Here is a 27593-nt window from a genome sequence, read left to right as displayed (position 1 = left end):
CAAAGCTGCGTGCTGTCAAGGGGGAGGGTGATTAATAAGCGCGTGTCTACATGCCGCAGTGTTTAGTCACTCCAACACATCTATGAGACCAGGACATTTGGTTCCTGTATGCTAGTTTTACAAACACATTACAATGCTGCAGTCTTTCAGGACTATTTATGAATCACACTTCCCGAGGCTTTTGTGACTCACTCCTCGTGAGTGGGAACCATAGTATGACTGCAGCAGTGGGTTGATTTTTCTTCTTTTTTTTGGGGGGGGGGGGGGGTTCTTTTTACTTCCCCACTGCTTTGACATTTTTATATTAGGAATTAACCCTAATGAAATTTGAGTTTTATGTCCACAGTTAAAGGATGTATTCATCAGTGAGGCCGCAAACTTTCAGCAACATAAATTTTGAAGCAATCCTTTCAGCATCTTACAGGGCAAGGACAGTGCACCTTAGCTCCTGAAGATAAATCAAGCACATTAAGTACCTGAGGACAGCCTTGTCTGAGTGTCCTGGATTTTCGTCCTAGATTTACTCACATACAAGGAGGACTATGTTAAAATAAACAATCCCGTGTCTTATTTTTTGAGGTCAGGGAAGTGTAACTCATCTCTGAGTTGACTGGAATAACCTCAGAGAAAAACACTTTTCAGTGTGTGAATAAAGTGGGGAAATTATTACTGCTGCCAGGTTGTAAATTTTAAATGATGCTTGTGGCATTTTTTATTTTTATTTTTTAACTGCAGACTTTAATTCAAAGACAGTCCATGAGGTTTTCTGACACTATTTAAAATCTAGCTGAGACTGGCTCTAACCGGGTGTGTTTTTCCCTGTCTGGTTTATTGCATAACCCGCAATTTAGACTTCACTGCCTTGCTCAAAACAGTTTACCACATCTTTCCCCTGCAGGTACTTGTGAGTCTGGCTCAGCAGACCTATCAGATACCACAGTCTCAAAACAAGAAATGCAGTTGAAATATTTTGAAGTTTTCATGTTGCTCCTCAGGTGACTTCCAATTGATTTCATCTGCAGGGGGGGGAAGAAAATGTTGAATACTACAGGTGGTTGAATTCACAATTAAAATCTTTTATAAGTTTTTTTTCTCATTGTTTTTACTTCCACTTAGCCTTACCTAAGCTGCTCACAGTCTCCGTCACTGTCTCACGGAGCGCTAGAAAGGTACATTCACATTTTATCAGGTATTTGTGTCTTGTTTTTGTTACACTATGTGTTTTTTAAAAAAAAGTTTAAAAAAAGTTGGCCCATGGAAATGATAAGTAAAGTATTTTTGAAAGAAAAAAAAAGATAAACCACTAACCTTGTCTTATTGTCTCCCTGTCAAAATTCAGAAAGACAGAAGTCAACCGTGGTAGAGAGGCTAAAACAGCAACTTTAATGTGCAAAAATCATATGGCTAAAAATATCAGTCAGACTCACCATCAGTTTCCTCAGAGGAATCTGATTCTGTATATAAAAGGGTAAATAAATTTAGGCTTTCAGATGAAAAGTTTTCCATGACACTCACTCTTTTCTAAGTTGACCTTTAATGTCACCTAAAGGCACATGTTTGAGCTACACAACCTCTCACCTTCATGTGCTGCTCCATCGGAGTTCCCGGCTCCCTCTGCTGGAGGACGTTTTCACAGTTATACAATATTGAATGCAGTTATAGATAAATTAATACTTAAACATGCAACAGGACGTTTTTTTTCACATACCTGTGCTGTCGTCCTTTTCATCCACGTGCCCCTCTACCATTGAAAACATTTGAATAGGTTAACCAGGGATTTTTCGAAAAAGGATCATTGTAAGATTGAACTTACCAGATCCATCTTGAAGTGTCTCTGTGAGGGAAAGAGTTGAAAATGTTCAATACTGAGGGATTTATACAGTATATATAGCAGTTATTGATAAAGTCAACCAATTTTGTTTTGTTTTCTCTCACCAAGGTAGCGAGGGCCTTCACTGTTGTGTTCCTCTGTAACTGAAGGAAATAAAACTAGTTATTTTACAAAGCACACTTCATAAAATGGATTGCTCTTCAATACTTTTCATTTTCTCAACATACCATTGATCTGAGCTTCCTTGGCCTTCTGCGCTGCCTCAAACTCAATCTGATCTGAGGAGAGGAAGTGATGTATAACTAAAGCCAACAATGAATCATGATGCAAAAATTAACTGACAGTTATGTCACTTTGTTAAATACTTTTGAGCCTCTGAAAATGAAGGAACTTTGCTTAAAATAGTTGTACGTCTTGAAAGGGAAATACCATCATTTTCTGGAGCCTCTTAAATTAAAGCTGAAAGTCTAGTTGTTTATTTCAAGTGCATTGTGTGGTGGTCTATAAAGGCAAACTTATTAAAATAAACACACACTATAAATATGATTTCATTTATTTAAAACACTATTTGGATTATAACACAGACAACAAGTGTCCACTTTGGAAAATTGACAAGGGTGACATTTCAGTTTACTAAGAACATGGTGCATGGTACAAGGTTGCATTACCTATTTTCTGCAACCTTGTCAGTCCATCTGCATGGAGAGAACAATATTCACTTTTGAAACTGCATTCTTAGTATCAAAAAAGGGCAAAAAAGAAAAAAAAACGTTCTTACCATACTGAGCGACCTTTTTCTCTTTTTCTCCAGATTCCAGAGATTCAGAGCACTCTAAAAATAATCAGAAGTACCATCAGACCTCAAATAAATAGGCATTATCTGATGTATTTAATCAAGCATCCGTTACTTTTCTGCAGATGTGTAGTCATGTCTACTAAAGTAAATGTCCTTTAATGTCACCAAAAGGCTCATATTTGAACAGCATAACCTCTCTCACCTTCATGTGCTGCTCCATCAGCATTCCCAGCTCCCTCTGCTGGAGGACAATTTGAATATTGGAAGCAGTTAAAACATGGATGATGTGACCTGAAACCGTCCAACAGGATGTCTTGTTTTCACATACCTATGATTCCGGTATCCTTGTCCTGCACATGCCCCGCCACTGCTGAAAATATTAAAAAGGGTTACATAGGCGTTTTTCGACAGAAATGTTGATAATTCTAAGATTAATCTGAACTCACCAGATCCATCTTTAGCAGATTCTGTGAGGGAAAGAGTTGAAAACATTCATTGCAGAGTCATCCGACCACTTCAGTTTTAGATAAAGTCAATCTTTTATTTATTTTTTTAACTTTTTTATTCTCACCAAGGTAGCGTGCATCATCTCTGAGTTCCTCTGAAACTTTTAAGGAAAAAAAAACAAAAATGACTTTAGCATACCATTATTAATAAAACGGATTGCTCTTCAAAACTTTACATTTTGTTTTTAAACTACCGTTGATGTGAACTTCCTTGGTCTTTTGTGCAGCCTCAAATTCCACCTGATCTGAGCAGATGAAGTGATGAAAATAATTAACTATAAAGATCCAAGAAAACTAGCATACTAGTGAAAAACCTTACCAAAAATGGAGATTAATATTTTCAGATCAATGAATAATGGTTTATAAATGCATTAGTTTACAAAGTCAGACCAGCTTTATGTATTAGTTGTACTTTTGAAAAGGAAACTCATGTTGCATAATTTCACCGTTGGTAAATACATTTATTTCCAATGTTACGTATGATTTTAGTTATGAAACGTCTTTTGTCAATATAATGCAGTTAACAAGGATCTATTCAACTTAAAATTGGTTCTTAACTTACCTATTTTCTGTAGTTCTGTTAGTCCATCTGCATGGAAAGAAAAATAATCCATTTTGCAACCACTTTAATTCTGACATCGTCTTCATCATTTCTATGTTAAAATAATTCCTCACCATCTTTAGGAACTTTTTCCTCTTTCTCTACAGACTCCAGAGATGCAGATAGTGCTAAAAGTGATCACAAATGCCATCAGACCTCAGATAGATATTTAACAATCATTTAATAAAGCATTAATTAGCTTTCTGCAGATTCATACATGTCACAAAGCAAATATGTTTAAGGACAAAATGTCAAACTTCTGATTTAACATCAGCCTTCATTAATAGACCACTGGATTTAAAATGTATGTCATTTTCTTAACATTTATGACTCCTTTACTTACCAGCATGAAATGCTGCCCCAACAAGGAAAACAAACAGAGGCTCAATAAATCTCATCTTGACTGCTGGTGTGGTTTGAAGATTTTGGATGGCATTGTTGTCACTTTGTGGCCTTTTATATAAATCTTGCATCACATCACATGTCTAGAAAGGACAGGCAGTTCTGGTACCATTGTCCCTCCCTACCTGAGAGGACAGCTTGGTTGCATATCACCACACAGACGTATCCTTATTCAGCCCATCAATGTCACCCATTGTTTGCTATTGAGTCACATGGGCCTGTATTTGGGATGTCTGATGGAAAAAAAAGAAAAGAAACAAGAAAAAAGGGACTCTGTGTCAGAGCTCAAACCAATGTTTGTTTCCTTTTAGGAATGGAAATGTTGATTTCTCTGAGAAGACTTGGCTTATGAGTAACGGGATCACAATGTTGCTCAGTGAGACAATAGTTCAATTAATCACACAGATTAAAGAAATCCCTGGAATGCAAAAATGCATAGAAACACTGTAAAATGTATACTGAAAAAGCTTCATAATTCCCCAAATACGATCCGGATTCGGTTGAAATTGGGAAATTGTGTAAATAAAAACAAAATACAATGATTTGACAACCTTTTTCAACCCATATTCAATTGAATACACTACAAAGACAACATATTTAATGCTCAAACTCAAACTTTATTTTATTTTTCAAATAATTAACTTAGAAATTCATGGCTGCAACACGTGCAGTAGAAGTTGGGAAAGGGCATGTTTACCACTTCGTTACATCACCTTTCCTTTTAATAACACTCAAACGTTTTGGAAGAGAGGAGACTAATTCTCTTAGCTTCTCATGTGGAATTCTTTCCCATCCTTGCTTGATGAACCACTTCAGTTGTTCAACAGTCCGGGGTCTTCTCTGTCGTATTTTACGCTTCATAATGCACAACACATTTTCAATGGGAGACAGGTCTGGACTGCAAGCGGGCCAGGGGAGAACCTGGACTCTTTTACTTCCAAGCCACGCTGTTGTAGCACGTGCAGAATGTGGCTTGGCATTGTCTTGCTGAAATAAGCAGCGGCGTCCATGAAAGACGTGGCTTGGATGGCAGCATATGTTGCTCCAAAATCTGTATGTACTTTTGAGTATTTATGTTGCCTTCACAGAAATGTAAGTCACCCATGCCATGGGAACTAATGCACCCCCATACCATCACAGAGGCTGCTTTTGAACTTTGTTGATAACAGTCCGGATGGTCCGCTTCCTCTTTGGTCCGGAGGACACGACGTCCAGTGTTTCCAAAAACAATTTGAAAAGTGGACTCATCAGACCACAAAACACTTTTCCATTGTGCATCAGTCCATTTTACATGAGCTCGGGCCCAGATAACCCGGCCGTGTTTCTGGATGTTGTTCATAAACGGCTTTTGCTTTGCATGGTAGAGTTTTAACCCGCACTTACTGATGTAGTGACAAACTGTATTTACTGAGAGTGGTTTTCTGAAGTTTTCCTGAGCCCATTTGGTGATATCCTTTACACACTCATGTCGGTTTTTAAGGCAGTGCCTTCTGAGGGATCGAAGATCACGGTCATTCAGTCTTGGTTTCCGGCCGTGGCGCTTACGTGCAGTGATTTCCCCAGATTCTCAACCTTTTGATGATATTATGGACGGTAGATGTTGAAATCCCTAAATTCCTTGCAATTTTGCTTTGAGAAATGTTGTTCTTTAACTGTTCAACTATTTTCTCACGCAGTTGTGGACAAAGTGGTGACCCTCACCCCATCCTTGCTTGTGAATGACTGAGCATGTTTGGGGAGGCTCCTTTTATACCCAATCATGGTACCCACCTGTTCCCAATTAGCCTGATCACATGTGGGATGTTCCAAATAGGTGTTTGAGCTTTTCTCAGCTTTCTCAGTATTTTTTGCCACCTTTCCCAACTTCTACTGCACGTGTTGCAGCCATGCAATTCTAAGTTAATAATTATTTGAAAAATAAAATAAAGTTGATGTGTTTGAGCATTAAATATGTTGTCTTTGTAGTGTATTTCAATTGAATATAGGTTGTATTTTGTTTTTATTTACATTTTACACAATTTCCCAACTTCAACCAAATCCGGTTTGCATTTTCAGTGGGTATCTGGTCAGTTTAACACCAGGCTCTTGTACTGCAAAGCCATGTCTTCATGTGTGCTAATACCTCTATACAGGTAAAAGCCAGTAAATTAGAATATTTGGAAAAACTTGATTTATTTCAGTAATTGCAGTCAAAAGGTGTAACTTGTACATTGTATGTATTCATTGCACACAGACTGATGCATTCAAATGTTTATTTCATTTAATTTTGATGATTAGAAGTGGCAATAAATGAAAATCCAAAATTCCGTGTGTCACAAAATTAGAATATTGTGTAAGGGTTACATTTTGACGACACCTGGTGCCACAAACTAATCAGCTGATTAACTCAAAGCACCTGCAAATGGCTTTAAATGGTATCTCAGTCCAGTTCTGAAGCCTACACAAACATGGGGAAGACTTCAGATTTGACAGCTGTCCAAAAGGCAACCATCGACACATTGCACAAGGAGGGCAAGACACAAAAGGTTATTGCTGAAGAGGCTGGCTGTTCTCAGAGCCCTGTGTCCAAACACATTAATGGTGAGGCAAAGGGAAGGAAAAACTGTGGTAAGAAAAAGTGTACAAGCGATGGGGATCACCACGCCCTGGTCAAGATTGTGAAAAAAACCCCATTCAAAAATGTGGGGGAGAGTGGACAGCTGCTGGAGTCAGTGCTTCAAGATCCACCACCAAGAGACGCTTGAAAGACATGGGTTTCAACTGCCGCATACCTCGTGTCAAGCCACTGTTGACCAAGAAACAGCGCGAAAAGCGTCTCACCTCGGCTAAGGAAAAAAAGAGCTGGACTGCTGCTGAGTGGTCCAAAGTCATGTTTTCTGACGAAAGCAAATTTAGCATTTCCTTTGGAAATCGAGGTCTCAGAGTCTGGAGGAGGACAGGAGAGGCACAGGATCCACGTTGCCTGAAGTCTAGTGTAATGTTTCCACCATCAGTGATGGTTTGGGGTGCCATGTCATCTGCTGGTGTCGGTCCACTCTGTTTCCTGAGATCCAGGGTCAACGCAGCAGTCTACCAGCAAGTTTTAGAGCACTTCATGCTTCCTGCTGCTGACCTGCTCTATGGAGATGGAGATTTCAAGTTCCAACAGGACTTGGCGCCTGCACACAGCGCAAAATCTACCCGTGCCTGGTTTACGGACCATGGTATTTCTGTTCTAAATTGGCCAGCCAACTCCTATGACCTTAGCCCCATAGAAAATCTGTGGGGTATTGTGAAAAGGAAGATGCAGAATGCCAGACCCAAAAACGCAGAAGAGTTGAAGGCCACTATCAGAGCAACCTGGGCTCTCATAACACCTGAGCAGCGCCAGAAACTCATCGACTCCATGCCACGCCGCATTAATGCAGTAATTGAGGCAAAAGGAGCTCCAACCAAGTATTGAGTATTGTACATGCTCATATTTTTCATTTTCATACTTTTCAGTTGGCCAACATTTCTAAAAATCCCTTTTTTGTATTTGCCTTAAGTAATATTCTAATTTTGTGACACACGGAATTTTGGATTTTCATTTGTTGCCACTTCAAATCATCACAATTAAATGAAATAAACATTTGAATGCATCAGTCTGTGTGCAATGAATACATATAATGTACAAGTTACACCTTTTGACTGCAATTACTGAAATAAATCAAGTTTTTCCAAATATTCTAATTTACTGGCTTTTACCTGTATATCATTCATCATCTATGGTGCCTTCATAAATGTGGGAGGTATTCACAGAATGTGCATTCATGCACCCATGTCAGCCCAGATATTGATTTATAATTGCACTGATAAGTTGGGTCGGTTCTCTTTTTCGGCCATGATGAAACATTATGATTCCAAATAGAAAATTAACTATAAAAGGTTTAAATAATTGCATTCAGACTTTACTTACACTTAGCACTCAGCTGTATAATGCTGTAATTGTAACATGTAGTACTCAATTTCTTTGAATCCTATGTTGTTGTTTTGTGTGTGTGTGTGTGAAAGCATAGTAAAATAATTTGATCACAGTGGGTCTTAATATTAGATAACACTAACATCAGGCAAACATAACACAACACATATCTTTTTTACACATTATTTATTTATTTTTAAATGCAGCCAAATAAAACTAAATAAACAAGAATATCAATTACCACTTTACTTATTTCACCAGATTGGCAGCCAGGTGGTGCTAATCATCAGCCCTTAATGGATTGATTATCAGCAGGTGTTCAGACTTCTGGGAGGTGGAAATCATCTGCATATACCTGCCAACACTCCCGATTTAAGTGGGAGTCTCCCGATTTTCAACCATTTCTCCCGCCCTGCTCCCGATTTGTAATTTCTCCCGATTTTAAAGTGAAATGAGTCAATGGTGTTTCACGTGTCGGGGTTCCTGCATGGATGTATTATATTAACGGGTTCCTGACAAACCTGGCAACCCAACCCAAAAGCACTGCCTACGTCCAAGCTCCGCCCCATGGAGCTGCTGCGATACGTCAACGTCGCCGCCATATTGGATGTTCAAGACTGCGCTGCTGTAAACTAATACAAGTGAATGGACTTATTTTCATAAAGCGCCTTTCTACAAAGAAATGTACGTTTTACGTCTCATTTATTCATTCACACACGCACTAATATACTTGGGAAACAGTTAGGTACCAAATATAATATATTTAATTTTCTCAGATGGAAAAAATAAGAACTTTATTGATCCCACAGTAATTCATGTTATACCAGCTATAGAGAACAAGGTAGTGCCGAAAAACAATATATCCCCCCTCACAAAAATAAGAAAAATAGAGAAATATATTCTCTCATCAGCAAAGCATTACATAAACATATTTTAAAAATTTCAAGTTACAAAATAACATATTTGAACCATTTTTCAGATTTTTTCAGTTATTTTATTGTTTGGAAAATGGTTAAAATAAGTTATTTTGTTATTTGAAAATTTGAAAATTTGTTTTGTTTGAGAAAATGCTTTGAAAAAAAGCTGAGGGAAGAGTTGGTGGAGTATCAAGTCGTAGCAAGCAAGGATCTCCCACAGGAAGAGAGAGTTGAAGGTTCTGGGTTCTTCTAGGGAAAGAGGAGAGCTTTACAAATCTGGCATCACTGATGAAGGCAATGCTCTGCATCCCTCACAGCAATGCAAGCTGAGAGAGGTCATTCAGCATGGTGAAAAAGATCCTCACAGAAAACACAATGAGTTTGGATAATTCTACTCTTTGCGCACTCCTTTCTTGCAAGATTAACCATACCAGCAGTACTCGAGTTGTAAAAAAAAAATCAGGGGGGATGGTGGATTTTATCATATGGGGACAGATAATTTGTGCTGATTACAAATAATATAATATATTACAAATAATAGCACTGACCAAGACACCTGCAGAAATACTGCAGGAATGACATAGCAGCAGTTAAATGCAGCCTTCTGTAAGCTTTAAATATCCACTGGGCTTACATCAAATACACGAAAACACAACAATAAAAAACAGTTTTCTGAACTTATCAATATGACTCTGTCCTTCACAGGATAAGTAAAATGGATCACTGCAAAAACTGAAAATCTTAACAAGAATATTTGTCTTATTTATAGTTAAAATGTCTCACTTTAGTAAAAAAATCTCATTACACTTAAAACAAGACTCATCACTGGAAAAAACAACAATTTTCACCTGTAGATTTTCACTTGACAATGCATATTAATTAACACAGTGTAAATACACCAGGTTTAGCAGAAATGCTAGTTTCCACCCACAGTCCACACAAACAACCAGACACACTCACACCTACGGGCAATTTAGAATGATCAATTTACCTAGCATGCATGTTTTTTGGACTGTGGGAGGAAACCGGAGTACCCGGAGGAAACCCACGCAAGCACGGGGAGAACATGCAAACTCCACACAGAAAGAGTCGAACCGGGAACCTTCTTGCTGTGAGGCAACAGTGCTAACCACTAAGCCATCGTGCTGCGTGTGGAACAAGATTTTATTGCTTGTAATGAGAAGATAAATCTTGTCCCATTGGCAGATTTTTCCTACTTATTTCAAGTGAAAATTTACTTGAAACAGGTGAAAATAGTCAAATAAGTTATTTTCCTGGTTTTATTTTTCTGGTGATGATTCTAAATGTTGAAATAGCAGTAATACCACATTAATTGATGAAATGACATAAGGGATGGAAAGGGGGGATGATTTTGACCGTTTTTATTTCAGGGGGGATGCCATCCCCCCTCATCCCCCCTCAACTCGAGTACTGCATACCAGCCCTGGCCACAAGTATGTTCCTCCAAGAAAATGATTAAAGCTGCAATGTCTGCCACCTACAATTACAACAGGTCCTTGGGGGACAAAGGGAACCTGGAAAATTCTACAAATATTGTATTTTATTGTTAGATTTATTGGTAGAAAACCATCCAGCAGTGAGGGACACTGTGATATACGCCCAAACGTAACAGGGGCAGAAGAAAGTTAGCGTAGACCAGTGGTTCCCAAACTTTCTGGCGAGCCCCCCTTTGGTTTATAAGAAAATCCTTGCAACCCCTTATAACCTCTTTTAAATAACACAACAAACCACATTTACACGGTTATTTTTTCAAGTGTAACTGTCTTTATTTGTTGTGCAACAGTATTCTTTGCTTTCAGGGTAATTATGTTCAGTGTAACAATATTAAACATTCAATACATTTTTCAAAAAATGCCTCTCCCCATCCAACAACCCCCATCAAAAACCTATCCATCATACTCAGAGGCAGTTCTAAAGTCTCTTGGGGCCCTGGGCCAAAATTCACACGGGGCCCCTCCAACAAATTAAAAAAACGTTATATACAGTAAATAATCTGATGCTAAGAAATTTGAAAGAAAAACAAAAGTTTAAATAATGCATCTTTATATTGTTTCAAAATAAAATATAAACACCACTGGAACACAAAGCACAATTATTTCCATCCATGCACCTTGAATTCTATAATGTTTCATTCGTTAAGCTTAATTGACACAGCTTTGATTTGATAGCTGAAGAAGGCGTTATGTCCAAGATGGGGTTTTTTTTTCAGCCTGCTAGTTGAGTAAACAAGTTTGTTGCAGGTGTCTTTACTGTGACACTCAACATTAGCACAACTGACTGAGCTGCTCTGAGCTAAATCAGCTTATGTACTATCTGTACTACTTACCACTTTCTTGATAGTTTTTTTGCTCCTCCTGTTTTTTCCTTTCATTTCTCACTGCCAGATGGAAGAATTCTCTTCATTTTGATAGACCTGCTCTCATCAGGTTTGTTTACATGAGACCCAGGGAGCGAGAAGCAGGGCCACTTTAGCCTCTTTTCCTCTGGCCTGGCTTTGTCATTACAAATTATCTTCATTGACCCTGATCTGTTGCAATTCAAAGTTGATCGGCCTCACAATTAGAACCACCTCGGAGAAAACCAGAACTACCATCCCTTCCTTTTTTCCTTCTACCTAGCTCCATTATAATCCCTCTGCTCCTTCCCTTCCTTTCCTCTTCTTCCTCCTCTTCTTACTCATGATTTTATTTGGATGCATTTTAAATTCTTCAACAATTGAAAAGGTTTTTCACCTTCTTTATACGTATGAATAATTGTTCCAAGAATTTAATTTAAAATCAAAGCTACTTCAACTATCAATGCTTCCTTTTATGGTTTTCAGCCACTTGCTAAATGTGGTCATTCTGCTATAATTTTGGATACGCTCATCCTCCTCTCTTGGAAGCAGATTACCTTTCTTCAATTGATTTTCCTCTCCTCAGCTGATCTTCTCTTCAATTCCTCTTCTTGTTTCCAACTGATCTTCCTGCCCTGAGATTTACTTCTCTTGTGTCACTGGCCACAGTTACATGATGTTTTTTAATTCTGAATTAATTATTCCGAATTAAATAATTCACCTCGTTTCAGGATGTGATCAGCCTAGACTTTGTTTAGAGGAGTTGGAAGGAGGAATTGGCAGTCTGATAGTGTGGCAGGGTGGAGGTGCAGCCACTCAGGTGATGGGGCACAGGTGTGCCCCATCAACCTCTCCACCCTGCCTGCCTTGATAAGAAGGGGCTGCACAGCAGCAAGTGGTCTCGGCTGGCTGTTGGAGAAGGTTCTGCTTGTGCACGTGTGGCGGTGTGTTGTGAATAAAAGAGTTTCTGCACGAAAACCCTGTGTCCTCTGTCCTGTCGGTCGGGCCCTGTAGCACTCGCCTTGCTACAGATAGTTTTTACCAAAAGTAGTTTTATTGCAAACCAGACGGTCCATGAACAGTGCACAGGTCAACAAACTGAGGGTGGATAAATAAACCAAACCAAAAACAAAAACATAATAACCGGTTTGGAGGCCAACAGACCTACCCTCATTCCTACGATGGCCTGCACCTCCTACTCTCATTTAGGTAACAAAACCACACTTTGTGCCGCAGGTATGCTGCACGGTCATCCGCCTTGGAGCAATTAACCTGAACCGGAGGAGCAGGAAGCAGGAAGCAGGAACAAAACAAGCAACACAAAAATGTAAATGGAAAACAGAAAGTACATGAACATGAAAAAGTTTGTTACCAAACACCAACTCCAGCAATAACACCTTCTTGCAGTGGTGAGAAGGGGAATATCAGCGCTGCAGATATGGAGTAAGATAACTTCCAAAAAGATGTGTCCATGTTATAACTATTCGTATTCGTAATGATAAACATTTGTATGTAAATAAAAAAGTTGTACCCAAAATTCTGCTGTCACACACACTTGAGTCTGATAAATTATTAGGGTTAGGATTGTTTTTATGTGAGTATGAATCTAAAAGCTGTGAGTGCAAAGTCTTGTGAATACAACTCTAATTTCTACGACTACGAGTCTTCACTGTGAACACGAATTCAAGTTTATGGGTACGAGTCGAAAAACTGTTGAAATGATGTCACAGCATAGACATATACGTAGACGGCCCATCGAGTGCTGAGCCAACTGCCACATCCAATATGGCATCAACGCCACCGCCATATTGGATGTTCAAGAATGCGCTGTAAACTAATACAAGTAAATTGACTTATTTTCATAAAGTTCCTTTCTACAAAGAAATGTACGTATGTCTCATTTATTCATTCACACACGCACTAATATACTTGGGAAACAGTTAGGCACCAAATATAATATATTCATACCTGCCAACACTCCGATTTATGCAGGAGTCTCCCGATTTTCAACCATTTCTCCCACCCTGCTCCCGATTTTTAATTTCTCGCGCTTATTTCCCGATTTTAAAGTGAAATGAGTCAATGATGTTTAATGTGTCGTGGTACCTGACAACCTGGCAACCCAACCCAAAAGCACCCGCCCTACGTGCCTTGCGTGCCATACGTCACTGCCTACGTCCAAGCTCACGTCCATTCCCAGGGTACATGAGTGGGATATCCGTATCCGCCCCATGGAGCTGCTGTGATACGTCAAAGTCGCCGCCATATTGGATGTTCAAGACTGCGCTGTAAACTAATACAAGCGCCTTTCTACAAAGAAATGTACGTTTTACGTCTCATTTATTCATTCACACACGCACTAATATACTTGGGAAACAGTTAGGTACCAAATATAATATATTTAATTTTCTCAGATGGCAAAAATAAGAACTTTATTGATCCCACAGTAATTCATGTTATACCAGCTATAGAGAACAAGGTAGTGCCGAAAAACAATATATATCCCCCCCTCACAAAAATAAGAAAAATAGAGAAACATATTTTCTCATCAGCAAAGCATATTTTACATAAATATATCTTAAAGGAGCCTGAGGCTCCTTTTAAGAAATGAGACTCTCTAGCGCCACCCTTCACCACGACGGCCGTTGGGGGTACTGCAGCCAACAGTGAAGCCGGCACGGGAGAACGGGGAGAACGTGCATGCAGCGTCATGTGACGTCACATCCGCAGGGCAACGCGGGAAATTTGGAGTCTGAATTGCAGCACATTTTGCAGCACACAGCCTGTTCAAGGCAACGGAGAGATACACTAGAGGGCTCATTCGTTTTGGTTTGGAACGCTTCATCTGACATTATTACTAGAAAACTTAAAATGTATTCTAATTTTTTTCATAAATCCTGCCTCAATCCTTTTTCAGTTATTTTATTGTCTGAAAAATGGTTCAAATGTTATTTTATTGTCTGGAAAATGGTTCAAATATGTTATTTTGTTATTTGAAATTTTTTTTATTTGTTTTGTTTGAGAAAATGCTTTGAAAGAAAGGAAGAGTTGGTGGAGAATCAAGTCATAGCAAGCAAGGATCTCCCACAGGAAGAGAGAGTTGAAGGTTCTGGGTTCTTCTAGGGAAAGAGGAGAGCTTTACAAATCTGGCATCACTGATGAAGGCAATGCTCTGCATCCCTCACAGCAATGCAAGCTGAGAGAGGTCATTCAGCATGGTGAAAAAGATCCTCACAGAAAACACAATGAGTTTGGATAATTCTACTCTTTGCGCACTCCTTTCTTGCAAGATAAACCATAACAGCCTTGGCCACAACTATGTCCCCCTCCAAGAAGTCCGTGACACACACACACCCACACACCCACACACACACACACACACACACACACACACACACACCACCACCACCTCAGTGTGTGATTCAGTATGTGTGTGGTTTAGAAGATGACATTAATGACAGCATTGTTTTTTGTTATTATTGTATGTACAATTGTATATTGTATTTTATTGTTATTAATATTAAACACATTTGGCTCCAAGAAGGCTGTAGAGTCATTTTGGGAGGTACATTTTAGCACATTTCATTGTAGCTATGGATTTAAAGCTCATTAAAAGTCGTCTTGTTTATATCAGGGCGGGGATTTTGTGAGTGGAGCATTCCAACCGCTACCCCAGAAAATCTCCCTCTTTTTCACAGCCCAATGTTGGCAGGTATGACTCAGTGATCTTCAACTCTGGTCCTTTAGGGCCCACTTTACCGCATGTTTTGGACATTTCTCTCCTCAAACACACCTGATTGGATCACCATCAGCTTGTCATCAAGGTTCTACTCAAGTCTGTCGACAATCCACTAATTTGAGTCAGGTGTATTAGAGTAGAGCAACATGTAAAACATGCAGCATTGTGGGTCCTGAAGAACACCATTCTGGGGGCAATCTGTCTGTCAGACAACCCTTGGTTGAAACATGGGTCATGACACAGGACAGTGATCCAACAAATCTGGATCAGAACATCTGCAAAATAAAAGAATCAAGCTTTTGGAGAAGCCTAGTGAAAGTCCAGCCAACAGTTAATTTGAAAAGAGATTTATGCGATGATTAAAAATATCTAAAAGCTGAAACAATGTTGTAAAGAAGAATTAGCCAAAATTCTGCCATAACTGTAGGACAAATTAAGCCATTGAACTACTTCAAGTTGATGATGCTGAAACTGCATCTACAAGCTAATGAATTATGGGGATACTAAGTATTGTCCATATATGCCCATTCATTTTTAATACATAGATAATGGCACAGTAAAAGGAAGTAATTATTAATTGCTCAACTGAGATTTACTGTATTTGCCTATTATGACCCACTATGATCAATTTTTTTTTTATCATGTTTTCACACACAAAAGGGAAAAAAAACATGAGGTGCTCACGTCTCTCCTCACCCTTAAATGTTCAACAAATATCAGAACTGTAGAAAAAGTGCAAAGAAAAAGATTTTTAGGATAAAGACAAGAGAAACTTACAAATAAGACTAAATGTTGGAGAAATCTGTAAATGTTTGCAGTCAAATGAGTTCAAATGAAATGTAATTACAAAGCAGGCATTTTATCACTTTATTGTGATTGTAAACTTAAAATTTACAGTGTAGTCAGGGAGGTTTCAGTAATGGTCAAAATCACATGTATTTCATTTTATAAAACTGAAACTTAGTTAAAGTGCACACTTAATCTGCTGGCCCCTTCTTTTAAAAATCTAGAAGAAAAAAAAAAAAAAAAAGACATGCACACTCACACCATTTTTATCCCAAAAGGAGCAAATCGTCCTGCGTGTCCCGAAACGTGTTCAGCTCAATGCAAGTTAGTACTATGGCTAATTTCTTAAGAAAATAATTTCTAAACAATTTTAGGAACATATAAGCCAGCTTGACATCTTTAAGGCACCAATATATTTCAAAGCTGTTATATTGGATTACTCTATCCTGTTAAGAGTTGAACTAAAGATTAGTATAAAAACAGACGTTTTATTAAGATCAGTTTTCAATTACAATGGTCCCACTCCCTCGTTGCCACCTACTAACATCAAATACAGTAGTCTTTGCAGAGGTAGAGAGAGTGGAAAGTTATCAGAGGACATAAACCAATCAGCAAAGGGACATCTCAGGATCAGTGGACACCAGGTAAAAACTCAGGCAGAAAAAATGACAACCTATGTAGTACTATTCATAACAGGTGTAAAACAATAAACTCACACACACACACACACACAATTGAAGAGGGAGACGCGTGTCGACCCTTCAGTGCAGCTGGATTCACAGTGGTAAAATTCAGCAAAGTTCAGTTTGGTTCTAATGTTGCTGGTGCTGCAGTTTTTATCAAGTTTGAGATTGATCATCTATTTTCTTCAAGCTAACTGTTGTGATCTCAGAAAACAGCACATTCTCAAAAAGAAAAGTTGTACTTTGGTGAGGAAAATCGTTTTTTATCTACCTGACAAATATTAGAGGCATGGTTGATTGTTGTCGTTTCTTCTTTCTTTAAAATCATGTTTGATTTTAAGACTGTCCAGTTCTCGCTTCTTAGAGTTCTCCTCTCAGTCGCATGTGCAGGTCTTCCTGGTCAATCTTCCCGGCCTGTTGGTGCCAGCGATGGTGCGCCAGCAGGGCCACGTTCCTAGCAGATATTGCACTCATCTCCATGGCACTTGCTGCCCACTCGATAGCATTCAGGTAGTACAGCCGATTGTGGAGGATGAAAGGTGGTGTTTTACGGTGCGGCGGACGGTAAGCAGGGTAGGCGAGCCACGGAGTCTCTGACACTGTATCGTAGGAGAGAAACATGGTCTCCAGCTGTTCCTGAGTCAGAGGCTTTGGCGAGAAGACCTTCCAGACTTTGGTGTGACTGGCGGAGCGCTGTTTGTATCCATCAGGGATGTGTACGGGGTTGAGGGCGCTCAAGCTGTTGATGACACACCCCTTTGAGTCTGTGGTGAGAACCTCAGACACGCTGAACTCTGAGGCCGGCTCGGTAGTTCCCAGGTAGGACACGTTCAGCTTGCCATGGATCAAAGTGGTGACTGTCTGGTGGTAGCGACCTGGGTAGTGAGATGGGATGGGGGGAGAGAAACCTGGGAATGTGATTTCAGATTTCCCTTGATGAAGTGGCGTCGCTATGACCACAATGTCATATAGAGCATGTCCTGAGCCTGATTCACCGAGATAATTAACCTCATAGAAGCTGGCAGTGTTGCCTGAAAGTGGAAACCAGAGGGGATTCATTAGTAACATTTAGCAGAGAAAGATTTCTCCCCCCCCAAGTCTTGACCCTGTTTGAACTGTACCTGTCTTTGATGGTCGAACCTTGACTGAGACTGACGTTACTCTGGCAGGAATTAACTCACTTTTGCTATTGTAAAGGAGTCCTGCACACACTTTCTTATTTCCACCATCCACAGCCCACAGACCTGAATCTGCTCCTGCTAGTGATGTTGCCCCTAAAAATAAAAAAGAACTTACAGGAAAATACATTCAACCTGCCTTATTTTCACAAAACATTTTTTTTAAATCAGCAGATGTACTGTATATTGACTTCTTGTACTGTAAAACATACCCACAAACCCATTGATGCGGACACTTTGGCCATAATTGACACGAGTGATGGGTGCAACAACATCGTTGATGAAGACCTGTGAAAATCCTTCTCCCATCATGGCTTCTTCTAGAGTCTGATTCATGAGGGTAAGGAAGTTATCACCTCCCATGGCATGCAAAAGCCTCTCCACACTGGAGAATGCATAACCATACTGCTGATACTGATAGATTCTGTCAATAATAGGATATACAGGACCATTAGGACACACAATAGACTAAGCAGAATCGTGTCGTATTTTCCTGAAGTACCATTATTTCATTCCTCCTCACCTCATAAATTTGTCCAAAACACTCTCCACCCACATCTGCATACGAAGAAAATTGAAGCCGTATCGCCAAAGCAGACGTAACATGTTAATTATGAACCAATTGCTCTCTTCAAACACAAGCTCCTTTCCATCGAAGATGGCCATCTTAGAGGGGATGTCTTTTCTTGGAGGAATACCTGTGTTAGAATGAAACATAACATGGCTTCAAGTTTCAAACTATGCTGAGCACAGTCAGAAAAACAAATATGCAATGTCACTCCTAATGTTTTACATACTCAAACAGGTGAACATAATCATATACCAATGATACCATTTTATGGATACAACTTCAGATTATCAACAAATTAAACATCCTACCTTCTCACCTAATATAACACTATGCATGATGGGCAAAGACCTCCACTTTACTGATCTGTTCCAGATGCAACGAGTCATGCTGTCATGTTCATTTTGGAGAGAAGCTGGTTGTCCTGAGCTTCCAAACAAGCCACTGTTGTATAGCCTTTTTTCTAACTTTTACAATCATTAACTTTAACATTGTAACTGGGGCCTGTAGAGTCTAAGATATAACTCTTGGGGTTCTACTCTGAGCATAACTTGTTCTGATCTTAGGCCTATGTTTTTCATTTATGAACAATTAGGGCTGTGCGATTAATCGATTTTAAATCTAAATCAGATTTATTAATCAAAATCGATGTTAAAAAAGGAAAATCGGAAAATCGATTTTCCTTTTTTGCAGCTGCATTACAGACAGAGCTCGTCTGGTCATCTTTGTTTGGTCAAGAAAATTGTAAATGTTGTCACTTTACTAAACTCAAGGAGGATTTACAGTATCTTTCAATTGCACTTCATTCCCAATAGGGAAATTTGTTTGCTATTTTTCTTTAAAAATAAAGATAAAATATTTGAAACAATTTATTCCATTATGTTTTGTAGTTTTACCAAAAAAATCGAAATCGAAAATCGGGTTTTCAGAGAAAAAAAAAAATCGGGATTTTATTTTTGTCCAAAATCGCCCAGCCCTATGAACAATCTCTCTTATTGTAGAATGATGGACCTAAATTGTTTGGAAATGGCTCTTATAGCCCTTTCCAGACTGATGGGCAGCAACACTTTACCTTTTTCATATTGCTGCTGACTTTATTCCTCATTGGGATTGTGTTAATACACAAACTTGAATGTTTCAGACCAGCAAAGTATCAAAACTTCAGTTGTTTTTTTTGCCACTGTGATGTTTACTGATTCGCTGCATTTTACCAGCAGCACCTGTCTGCTATTTACCCTCTTCATTCTTATGGAAGCAAAGGTGTACTAATACTAACAATAATAAACATTGATTTATTTGAGAATATCATATATCCAAGAAGGTATGTTTCTGTTGACATTACCTAATCTTTCAATGAAGTGCTTCATGTGCAGGTTGAGAGGATGGATCACTGCGCCTCCTGTTTCATACTCATAATCGCCGATCTTGACTGTCGCTAGTCTCCCACCAACAGTGCCGGGTTCAAAAACATCGATCTTGACCCCAGCTCCAAACTCCTGTCTCAGGAAATACGCTGCGGCTGTTCCACCAATGCCCGCTCCAACCACAGCTTTGAAGGAGTAGATATAGAAGAGTAAACCACATTAGAATGACAGCTGAAAGTGCAGAACTGAAAGTGCAAAGTGTTTTATTATTATCTTTTCACATCTAAAGACCATATCTGTCTATATTTTCTCTCACTCTGAAAATATTTTTCAGATTATAAGTCATTTTTTAAGCTTCTTAGCTTTTCCTAGTGGAACATATTCTGAATGGGGTGTACCTTACAAAAAATACATAAATCCTCAATTTTCTACCTTAAAATGTGATCTTAAGAAATTTTTTTCCTGCTTGAGAAGGTACATTTGGGTCAACTCAAATATAAACACAACACTCTCACTTTGTATTGAGATGTCGAGGACTGAATCAGATTGTCAGGGGGTTTCCACAATCAGAACAGAACCATCTATGATCCTCATCTTCATCTCCACCCAAAATAAATCATGCTACACTTGCTGTACATTGAAAGTGAGACGTCAAAATGATTTGCTTTACCGTTTGCTTTTCTGTTAACAAGTTATCTTCTGCAGTTCACTTAAGTGAAACAAATAAACTAAAGCACTCTACAATCTTATAATCCAACTAAGAAATATGTTTTCTTGATAGCATTTTATTCTATTTTCCCCACAGTTGGAAATTCAGAGTTCTCATTTGTTATTGAATGCAGCATATGTCAAACAGTAGAACTAACCACCTTTAAAAAGTAAGGATGATTGAAAACATCTAAGAAGAGTTCCAGATGTAAGCAGAAGTTAAAAGATGCACCAGTATTAAATATCCCTTTGGGAACTGCAGAAGAGGAAGATATGGGTATTCTGGAATAAAAGAGACAAATATTTTTCAACTTGATGTGTCCTACTGTGAGCTTTTGAGGAAAGTAATGTCAAGGGTCTTAAAGTTGTTGCACCTAACTTTTTCCTCCACATTCTTGGCAGAGTCACCCTCACCTCTGGGACAGTTTGTAGAGTATACAATATTAGGACAAACTGTTTTTGACTGATGTAGCCTCCACTTACAAGTTAATTTCAGAGGTGTCAAGTAACAAAGTACAAATACTTCGTTACCTTACTTATGTTAATGCTCAATAGTATACATATATGGTTCTTTAATATATTTGCATTATAATAAGATGCATTCATTTTTAATGGCTTTTGACCTTAAGGGCTTTTTTCCCCCTTACATTACTTTTATTTTTATACTTTAAGTAGTTTTGAAACCAGTACTTCTACAGGAGTATTTTTAAACTCTAGTATCTATACTTCTACCTGAGCAATGAATGTGAATACTTTTGACACCTCTGGTTAATTTACTTACTCTCCCTCCTTTTAGTTTTTCTCTTTTATGGGTTGCCACAGTGTGACACATATTGATGACGACGTTCAGTTTTTTTTTTTTACACCACAAATTGAACCACCGTTTAGCAAACTGCACCACGCAGGAGTTGAGTTGAAGCCTTTGGTTGTCCTGCAGATCTGTGACCAGGGGCGTCAATTGGGTATGGCAAGGTATGGCAGCCGCCACACCTTTGCTTCAAGGGTTAAATGTAAATGTTTGTTTTTTTTAATACATTTATGGAATAACTACAAATGCAAATAAGAACAACATGATCGATTTCACTAGTTATTATACACTGCAAAAATTCAAAATCTTAACAAGAATATTTGTCTTATTTCTAGTTAAAATGTCAAATTTTTAGTCTCTTTTTAAAAAAAATCTCATTACATTTAAGACAAGACTCAAAAACAACAATTTTCACCTGTTTCAAGTAGATTTTCACTTAAAATAAGTGGAAAAATCTGCCAGTGGAACAACATTTTTTTACTTGTAATGAGAAGATAAATCTTGTCCCACTGGCAGATTTTTCTACTTATTTCAAGTGAAAATTTACTTGAAACAAGTTATTTTTCTGGTAATGACTCTTGTTTTAAGTGTAATGCGATTTTTTGACTAAAAATGAGACATTTTAACTAGAAATAAGACAAATATTCCTGGTAAGATTTTGAGTTTTTGCAGTGAGCGAGACTGCATTTGAAAAAGTTCCAATTTTCTTGACCACACAGATAAACTACATAAACTTCTGTGATGAGTATTTGCTGGACGTGTTGATTGATACTCTAGTTAAGTTCCGTGACTCGTAACCTTGCCATACCTTAGCTTCCACTGAATTGACGCCACTGCTGTGGATTCTTACCTATCTTCTTGGGCTGATGTTGGAGCTCTGGAGCCGAGGCTAGACTTCTCCTCCCGGTGTGCCAAAGCCCCAGGAACAGCAGAGCTCGCAGTGACAGCGTTTGCAGACTCATGGTTGGCATCTACGAGTCTGCGCTGAGAGGCATCTGTCCAGAATACACGGGGACGATTTAGTCGCTTAAAGTTCACCCAATTATCAGTCTTTGTCAAAGGTCGCACACACATTTTTAAAAGAATAACTAATCGAGCACAAACTTAGATCATACAGCCAGAGGAATCACTATAACGAAAGCAGAAGTGCATGTTTTAAAGTATTAATACTCACTACTTCAAGTTACAACAGAAGTTCAGGTGTTAATCCAGAAGAAACTTTCACAGACTAACACGCCAGAAGTTTCATTTAGCCTAAAAAAGTAACTGCTTTAAATGTCACCGAAAAAAACTGATGTTTAAGAAAACTAAATGAAATACACGAATAGTTCATTCACGTCGTTATGTGAATGTTGCTAAATTTCAACAAAACATTTCCTGGTACGTTTGAGTTCCTGTTTCACAATAAAAGCACCCAAAGGTCGTCTTAACCAGCCCCCGAATCTCGCACTCAGAAGGCACGCCGATTTTTCCCAGTGGCCAGCCGCGGTACTGCAACAAAAAATCCCATGGGGCCCAGAAAGCTTTTTTCCCATAGACCGCAATAGTAAAAGAGAAGCCTCTAAAACTGTTCACAGGACACCTCCAGCTGTAATCACCGGCAATTACTAATCTTTGTATTCTATATTTTTAAGTCATGGACTTTATATCCGTCAAAAATGTTTTATAACGGCCAGAAAAGTCAAAGAAAAGTCTCTTTCTGGGCGTGACATCACGGCTGACGTCACAGCCGTGTCCGTGCATTCCACCGTGGAATGCACGGACATAATTACATAATATATATTAATATAATACATCCGTGGAATTTCCACGGATGTATTATATTAATAGATATTATGTAATTATATTATATTAATACATTAATAATATATGTAATACTATACATGTAATAATATACATTAATTAATATATTATATTAATACATATTATATTAATATTCGCGTCATTGCCCCGGGGCATGATGGGAGGCCCCAGAGCATCATGGGAGGTGACTCAACTGCGCATGCTCTATGGGCCCGATAACGCAGAAGTAAACCCGGAAGTCAGAAATTTTTTCGGCGTATGCGCTGGCTGAGCAAAATGCATTGAAATGAATGGGCGGCCATTTTCAATTTCCCATCCAGTTCTATAATACATCCATGGTCTTAACCGTTACTGTAAAAGTAACAATCGAAATGAGCCCATACACATGCTTATTCATATTTGAGAAGATTATATGATGAAGAATATGCAGAGTCCTTATAAAACACTGGTTGGATTGTTTAATGAATAAGCAAAGAGGCACCTTCCAGGACCCACTGCAGTTGAATTATCACCTGGGTCAGGGGTGGGCAATCCTGGTCCTCAAGGGGCGGTGTCATGCATGTTTTCTCTGCTTTAACACACCTGTCATCAGAGTCTGCATAATTCTGTTAACAACACAGTCACTTGTATCATGGTGCGATGAAGCAGGGAAACATCTAAAACCTGTAGGACACCAGCCCTCAAGGACCAGGATTGCCCATCCCTGATGTAGGGGTTGGAGTTGAAGATGCCATCACATACCTACTTCAACGAACCCACAGTAATCTCCACAAGGCAGGTGGCTTTGTGAGGATCATTTTCTTTAATTTCTTCAGTGCATTCACCACCATCCAATCTGCATTACTATGTAAGAAACACAGGTCAATGCCTCCACAATCACCTGGACTACCGAACAAACAGCGCGGCTTGTGAGACTGAATAGTTGTGTCTGACCAGGTGGTCAGCAGCACAGGAGCACCACAGGGGATTGTACTCTCACCACTCCTCATATTTCCAGTAACCCTAAACCCTGACCCGTACCTTTCACAGTCCTGTCATCTGCTGGCGCAAAGACACTATCCCAAACCTTGTAATGTTCAATTTGTAATTGAATTGCCTTATAATATTAATAAACTTGAACATATTTATAACAATAACATAATAAACGCAATATACAGATAAAGCATGTGATTTGTTGTTTAACATGGTTAGTAGAATTCAGAGCTGGGTAGAGTAGCCAAAAATTGTACTCAAGTAAAAGTACTGTTACTTCAGAATAATATGACTCAAGAAAAAGTAAAAAGTAGTCATCCAAATAATTACTTGAGTAAAAGTAAAAAAGTACTTGGTAAAAAAACTACTCAAGTACTGAGTAACTGTTGAGTAACGTCTGACTTATTTTTTTAACACAACCATTCAAACAGACAAAAGTATAAAATAATCATCTTCAGGCAAATTAAATCAATAAAATAATAAAATAAATTAAAATTAATAAAAAATAGCTTAAATTAAAATAATCTTAAAGTAAATTCAAGTACTTTAATAAATAAAATAATAACAGAATAAAAAAATAAATTAAGCACAAGTAGCACAAAATATCAAGCCATTGTACTTTTTTTTTTTAACCAGGCTCCGCAGGCAGAACTAGAACAAGCCCATTAACTCATATAAACTCTGTGTGTTTGTATGTTTGAGTCTGTGTAAATGTAACAAAACAAAACAAAACATTTTTCCCAAAGAATCACTCAATGATGTCATGAGATTGACGTGTATAAAACGCGGATTGACGCGGATAAAAGGGATAAAAGAAAAGTAACAGCTCAACGTAGCCTAATGTAGCGGAGTAAGAGTAACAGTTTCTCCTTCACAAATCTACTCAAGTAAAAGTAAAAAGTATAATGATTCAAAACTACTCCTAAAAGTACAACATTTCCCAAAACTTACTCAAGTTAATGTAACGGAGTAAATGTAACTCGTTACTACCCACCTCTGGTAGAATTGAACATCTCATGGTACAGGGTTTATTTCAGAGCGACATCGTCCCATTTTTATTTTCAGATTTAAAATATTCAAATAAGCTTTTATTATGAAGAACTATGTTGAGCTCTGGAGAACCCCACCGGAAGTTGTCGCCCTTTGGAGAAGTGCGGAAGGAAAACGGAAGTGACGCAATTACACCGCCGCATAACGCGTGCTTGAATGGAGGTGACCTTACTAGTGATACAATTGTGAAGAAACTCTGCAGCAGTGCGTACGTGGAGATACTGCAGATATACATCCACAGTCCGGTGTTGTTTAGACGTTTCTAGCATTTCTGTGGTTAATAAGGGACTAGAGATGGCAGAGGCACATCAGACACGCGTGCAAAATGTGATCGAAGACATGGTCCAAAGTCTGGAGAGGGAGCAGATCCGGAAGATGCAGGTAAATGTAATTTATGCTGGAAGATGGTGATCTGTTTACTAGATCATGATCTGCACAGGTAACATCCCTCTGCTTGTCTGGTGTGTGTCCTGCTGCAGGGTCGCATGTTCAAATGCAGTGCAGACTGCTGTGATCGCTCCACAGACTCCATGTCTCAGGTGCATCAGTGTATTGAGAAGTGTCACCTGCCTCTGGCCCAGGCTCAGGGATTGGTCACCTCAGAGCTGGAGAAGTTTCAGGTGAGGCAACTTCACTCTCATGAAAGTAACAAGCACTCTTAGACACCTCCACATAATCTAAATACATTGACATATGAGTGTGTAATGATTAAAGCTTTGCAACTTAGTGGTGTGTTAACAAATGTATACAGTACAAAAGAGGAAATTTAATTTTGTTTGCATTTTCTTTCGGTATTTGTGAACTAAATGATACCATGGAAACTGCAATATGTTCTTGTTCATCTGAAAAATTATGTAAGACCTAAATGAGGCCTCTCACCTCAAACTCCATAGTTTTTGTTGAGAAAAGGACATTTTTTTTGTAAAAATGTAGAGCTGAAAGTTGTTTTTGCTGTTTGCTATATTAATATTGTAAAAAAAAATTAACTTTTACATTTTCAGTTTATATAAAATGATAATTATCAAAATAAGGTATATATAAGGAATGGATATGAAATTAAATGTATTCAATTTTTTTTATTATTGTAAAGAAATGAATTGATCTCTACGATTCCTGAAAGGAAATGTTGAGAAAAAAATCCCCGTTTTTTACCCCCATTTTTACCACCCCGTGCTCCTACCTAAGTCAGTCCTGGGCATTGCTATCCTCTACCAAACCACGGGAGGCCCTGCACTGAGCTCAAGTCTCCTCCTTACTTGGGGAGTGAGCAGGGAGCTTCTTTTCGCCAGACAGGGTAAGGTTTCTCTGGCCGGACGTAGCGCGTGGAAGGATCACGTTATTCCGGCCAGATCCTCCCCACCCCATCTGGCGCCCCGGTTGGCCAGAGGGGGCATGTATAGCCCAGGACTGTGTGCATGTTTTTGTGAGGGTAGCTCACATTAGCTACCCAAGGGAACACGGGGAGAACATGCAAACTCCACACAGAAAGATCCTTTCGCCAATCCCACCCAGGGTGTGGGCGCTGAAGTCATGGGGGAACTTAACATGCATTCAGCACCCGCTGCTTCCCCGGCGGGAATTAAACCCAGGACCTTCTTGCTCTGAGACGGCTGCCCTACCAGCTGCGCCAGCCCCAGCCCAGATCGATGAGAATCTTAACATGTTGAGCTCTGAGATTGAACAAAAACAACTCTGAGTCTTAAACTTTCAATACAGTTGTTGCTTTTGTTTTATGACTTTTTTTTTTCCTCCCTTGCCTTTTTCAGGATCGTCTGACCAGATGCACAATGCACTGTAACGATAAAGCAAAGGATCTTTTTGACTCTGGTGCAAAGGAGCCAGCTGTTCGATCGCTGATGGACCGCTGTGTGGGCACTTGTGTAGATGATCACATTCACTTGATCCCCAGCATGACCCGAAAACTCAAGGACCATTTGGACTCTATACAGCAGTGAGGAGCAGGATAAATGGCTGTAGTTGGTCCTGAAGATACCCCGGGCTTAGCAGATGCAAATACAAGAAGCTCAGTTAGTGATTTGAAGAATGAAGGGTTGGAACTGTAAACGTTGGGAAGAAAGAAGACTTGAACTGTTGGTGTTGTGAGATTTGTTACTCAAGCTGAATTTTTTTTTTATCTGTTGTATCATGATTCATCTAGAGCGAGAAAAAAATTCTCATCTCAAGACATCTACTCAAAAATGCTTTGAAGAGACCTACAGCTGTGCATTTTATGAACATGGTCAATATCTTCTGAGCAAATCTGAGTGCATTATGTCCGTGAGTACAGGCCACCGTCTCGTCAGTGCACATGGTTTTAAAGATTTTATATTCAACTTTTCTCTCTATGTTAAACTGTGAATTTACACAACACCAACATAAACTCTGCCCCTCAATTAAAACAATGATAACTGAGTTTTGGTTGAATGTATTTTCTTATTCTATGTGGAAAATTACAAGACAATGAATGAAAAACACTTCAGTTTCACTGTTTTTATTTTAAAAAATAGGAAAATTGTCATTTATACAAATCATGGTAAATAAATACAGCAATGATGCAGCCTGAGGAAGGGGGTAAAATTGTACAA

General features: G+C 38.8%; 3 protein-coding genes across 7 annotated transcripts; 1 reads left to right on the top strand and 2 right to left on the bottom strand.

The window, feature by feature from the left end:
• Positions 1-258: 258 nt before the first annotated feature.
• On the bottom strand, positions 259-4197 carry LOC133455297 (uncharacterized). Of its 5 annotated transcripts, none has more exons than XM_061734257.1 (19): positions 4078-4197; positions 3809-3862; positions 3696-3722; positions 3328-3378; positions 3199-3234; positions 3074-3094; positions 2956-2997; positions 2830-2868; positions 2610-2663; positions 2500-2526; positions 2059-2109; positions 1936-1974; positions 1814-1834; positions 1709-1741; positions 1579-1617; positions 1428-1454; positions 1309-1325; positions 1123-1161; positions 259-1016 (listed from the first exon to the last, which is right to left on the bottom strand). In XM_061734257.1, the coding sequence occupies exons 1-17, from the start codon at positions 4130-4132 to the stop codon at positions 1315-1317; spliced, it is 627 nt and encodes a 208-aa protein (XP_061590241.1). In that variant the 5' UTR covers positions 4133-4197; the 3' UTR covers positions 259-1016; positions 1123-1161; positions 1309-1314. The 5 variants fall into 5 exon arrangements, with proteins under 5 accessions (XP_061590241.1, XP_061590244.1, XP_061590242.1 ...); XM_061734260.1 differs by having other exon boundaries at positions 1579-1614; XM_061734258.1 differs by having other exon boundaries at positions 2830-2865.
• Positions 4198-15941: 11744 nt separating this feature from the next.
• Positions 15942-22556, bottom strand: pcyox1 (prenylcysteine oxidase 1). Its single transcript, XM_061734254.1, has 7 exons — positions 22358-22556; positions 22034-22178; positions 19646-19852; positions 18259-18433; positions 17948-18159; positions 17679-17831; positions 15942-17588 (listed from the first exon to the last, which is right to left on the bottom strand). The coding sequence occupies exons 2-7, from the start codon at positions 22152-22154 to the stop codon at positions 16918-16920; spliced, it is 1539 nt and encodes a 512-aa protein (XP_061590238.1). The 5' UTR covers positions 22155-22178; positions 22358-22556; the 3' UTR covers positions 15942-16917.
• Positions 22557-25123: 2567 nt separating this feature from the next.
• On the top strand, positions 25124-27482 carry fam136a (family with sequence similarity 136 member A). The gene is made up of 3 exons (XM_061733392.1): positions 25124-25389; positions 25488-25628; positions 26775-27482. Exons 1-3 carry the CDS (start codon positions 25303-25305, stop codon positions 26961-26963), a joined length of 417 nt encoding a protein of 138 aa, XP_061589376.1. The 5' UTR covers positions 25124-25302; the 3' UTR covers positions 26964-27482.
• The last annotated feature ends 111 nt before the right edge of the window (positions 27483-27593 follow it).

Source organism: Cololabis saira, chromosome 11 (genome assembly GCF_033807715.1).
Source record: "Cololabis saira isolate AMF1-May2022 chromosome 11, fColSai1.1, whole genome shotgun sequence".
NCBI classification, from domain to species: domain Eukaryota; kingdom Metazoa; phylum Chordata; class Actinopteri; order Beloniformes; family Belonidae; genus Cololabis; species Cololabis saira.
This window is presented reverse-complemented; position numbering and strand designations above follow the sequence as displayed.

What these genes read in the sequence shown, in the direction of transcription:
- LOC133455297 (XM_061734257.1), bottom strand. Translation starts at nt 4,132, where the DNA reads ATGAGATTTATTGAGCCTCTGTTTGTTTTCCTTGTTGGGGCAGCATTT. An exon ending in GAAAAAGGTCGCTCAGTATG is followed by an intron (nt 2,527 to 2,609) that starts GTAAGAACGTTT and finishes CTCTCCATGCAG; the next exon opens with ATGGACTGACAAGGTTGCAG. An exon ending in GACACTTCAAGATGGATCTG is followed by an intron (nt 1,742 to 1,813) that starts GTAAGTTCAATC and finishes TTTCAATGGTAG; the next exon opens with AGGGGCACGTGGATGAAAAG.
- pcyox1 (XM_061734254.1), bottom strand. Translation starts at nt 22,154, where the DNA reads ATGCCAACCATGAGTCTGCAAACGCTGTCACTGCGAGCTCTGCTGTTC. An exon ending in GTTTTGGACAAATTTATGAG is followed by an intron (nt 18,160 to 18,258) that starts GTGAGGAGGAAT and finishes TATTATTGACAG; the next exon opens with AATCTATCAGTATCAGCAGT. An exon ending in CCGCATCAATGGGTTTGTGG is followed by an intron (nt 17,832 to 17,947) that starts GTATGTTTTACA and finishes TTTTATTTTTAG; the next exon opens with GGGCAACATCACTAGCAGGA.
- fam136a (XM_061733392.1), top strand. Translation starts at nt 25,303, where the DNA reads ATGGCAGAGGCACATCAGACACGCGTGCAAAATGTGATCGAAGACATG. An exon ending in AGCAGATCCGGAAGATGCAG is followed by an intron (nt 25,390 to 25,487) that starts GTAAATGTAATT and finishes GTCCTGCTGCAG; the next exon opens with GGTCGCATGTTCAAATGCAG. An exon ending in CAGAGCTGGAGAAGTTTCAG is followed by an intron (nt 25,629 to 26,774) that starts GTGAGGCAACTT and finishes TGCCTTTTTCAG; the next exon opens with GATCGTCTGACCAGATGCAC.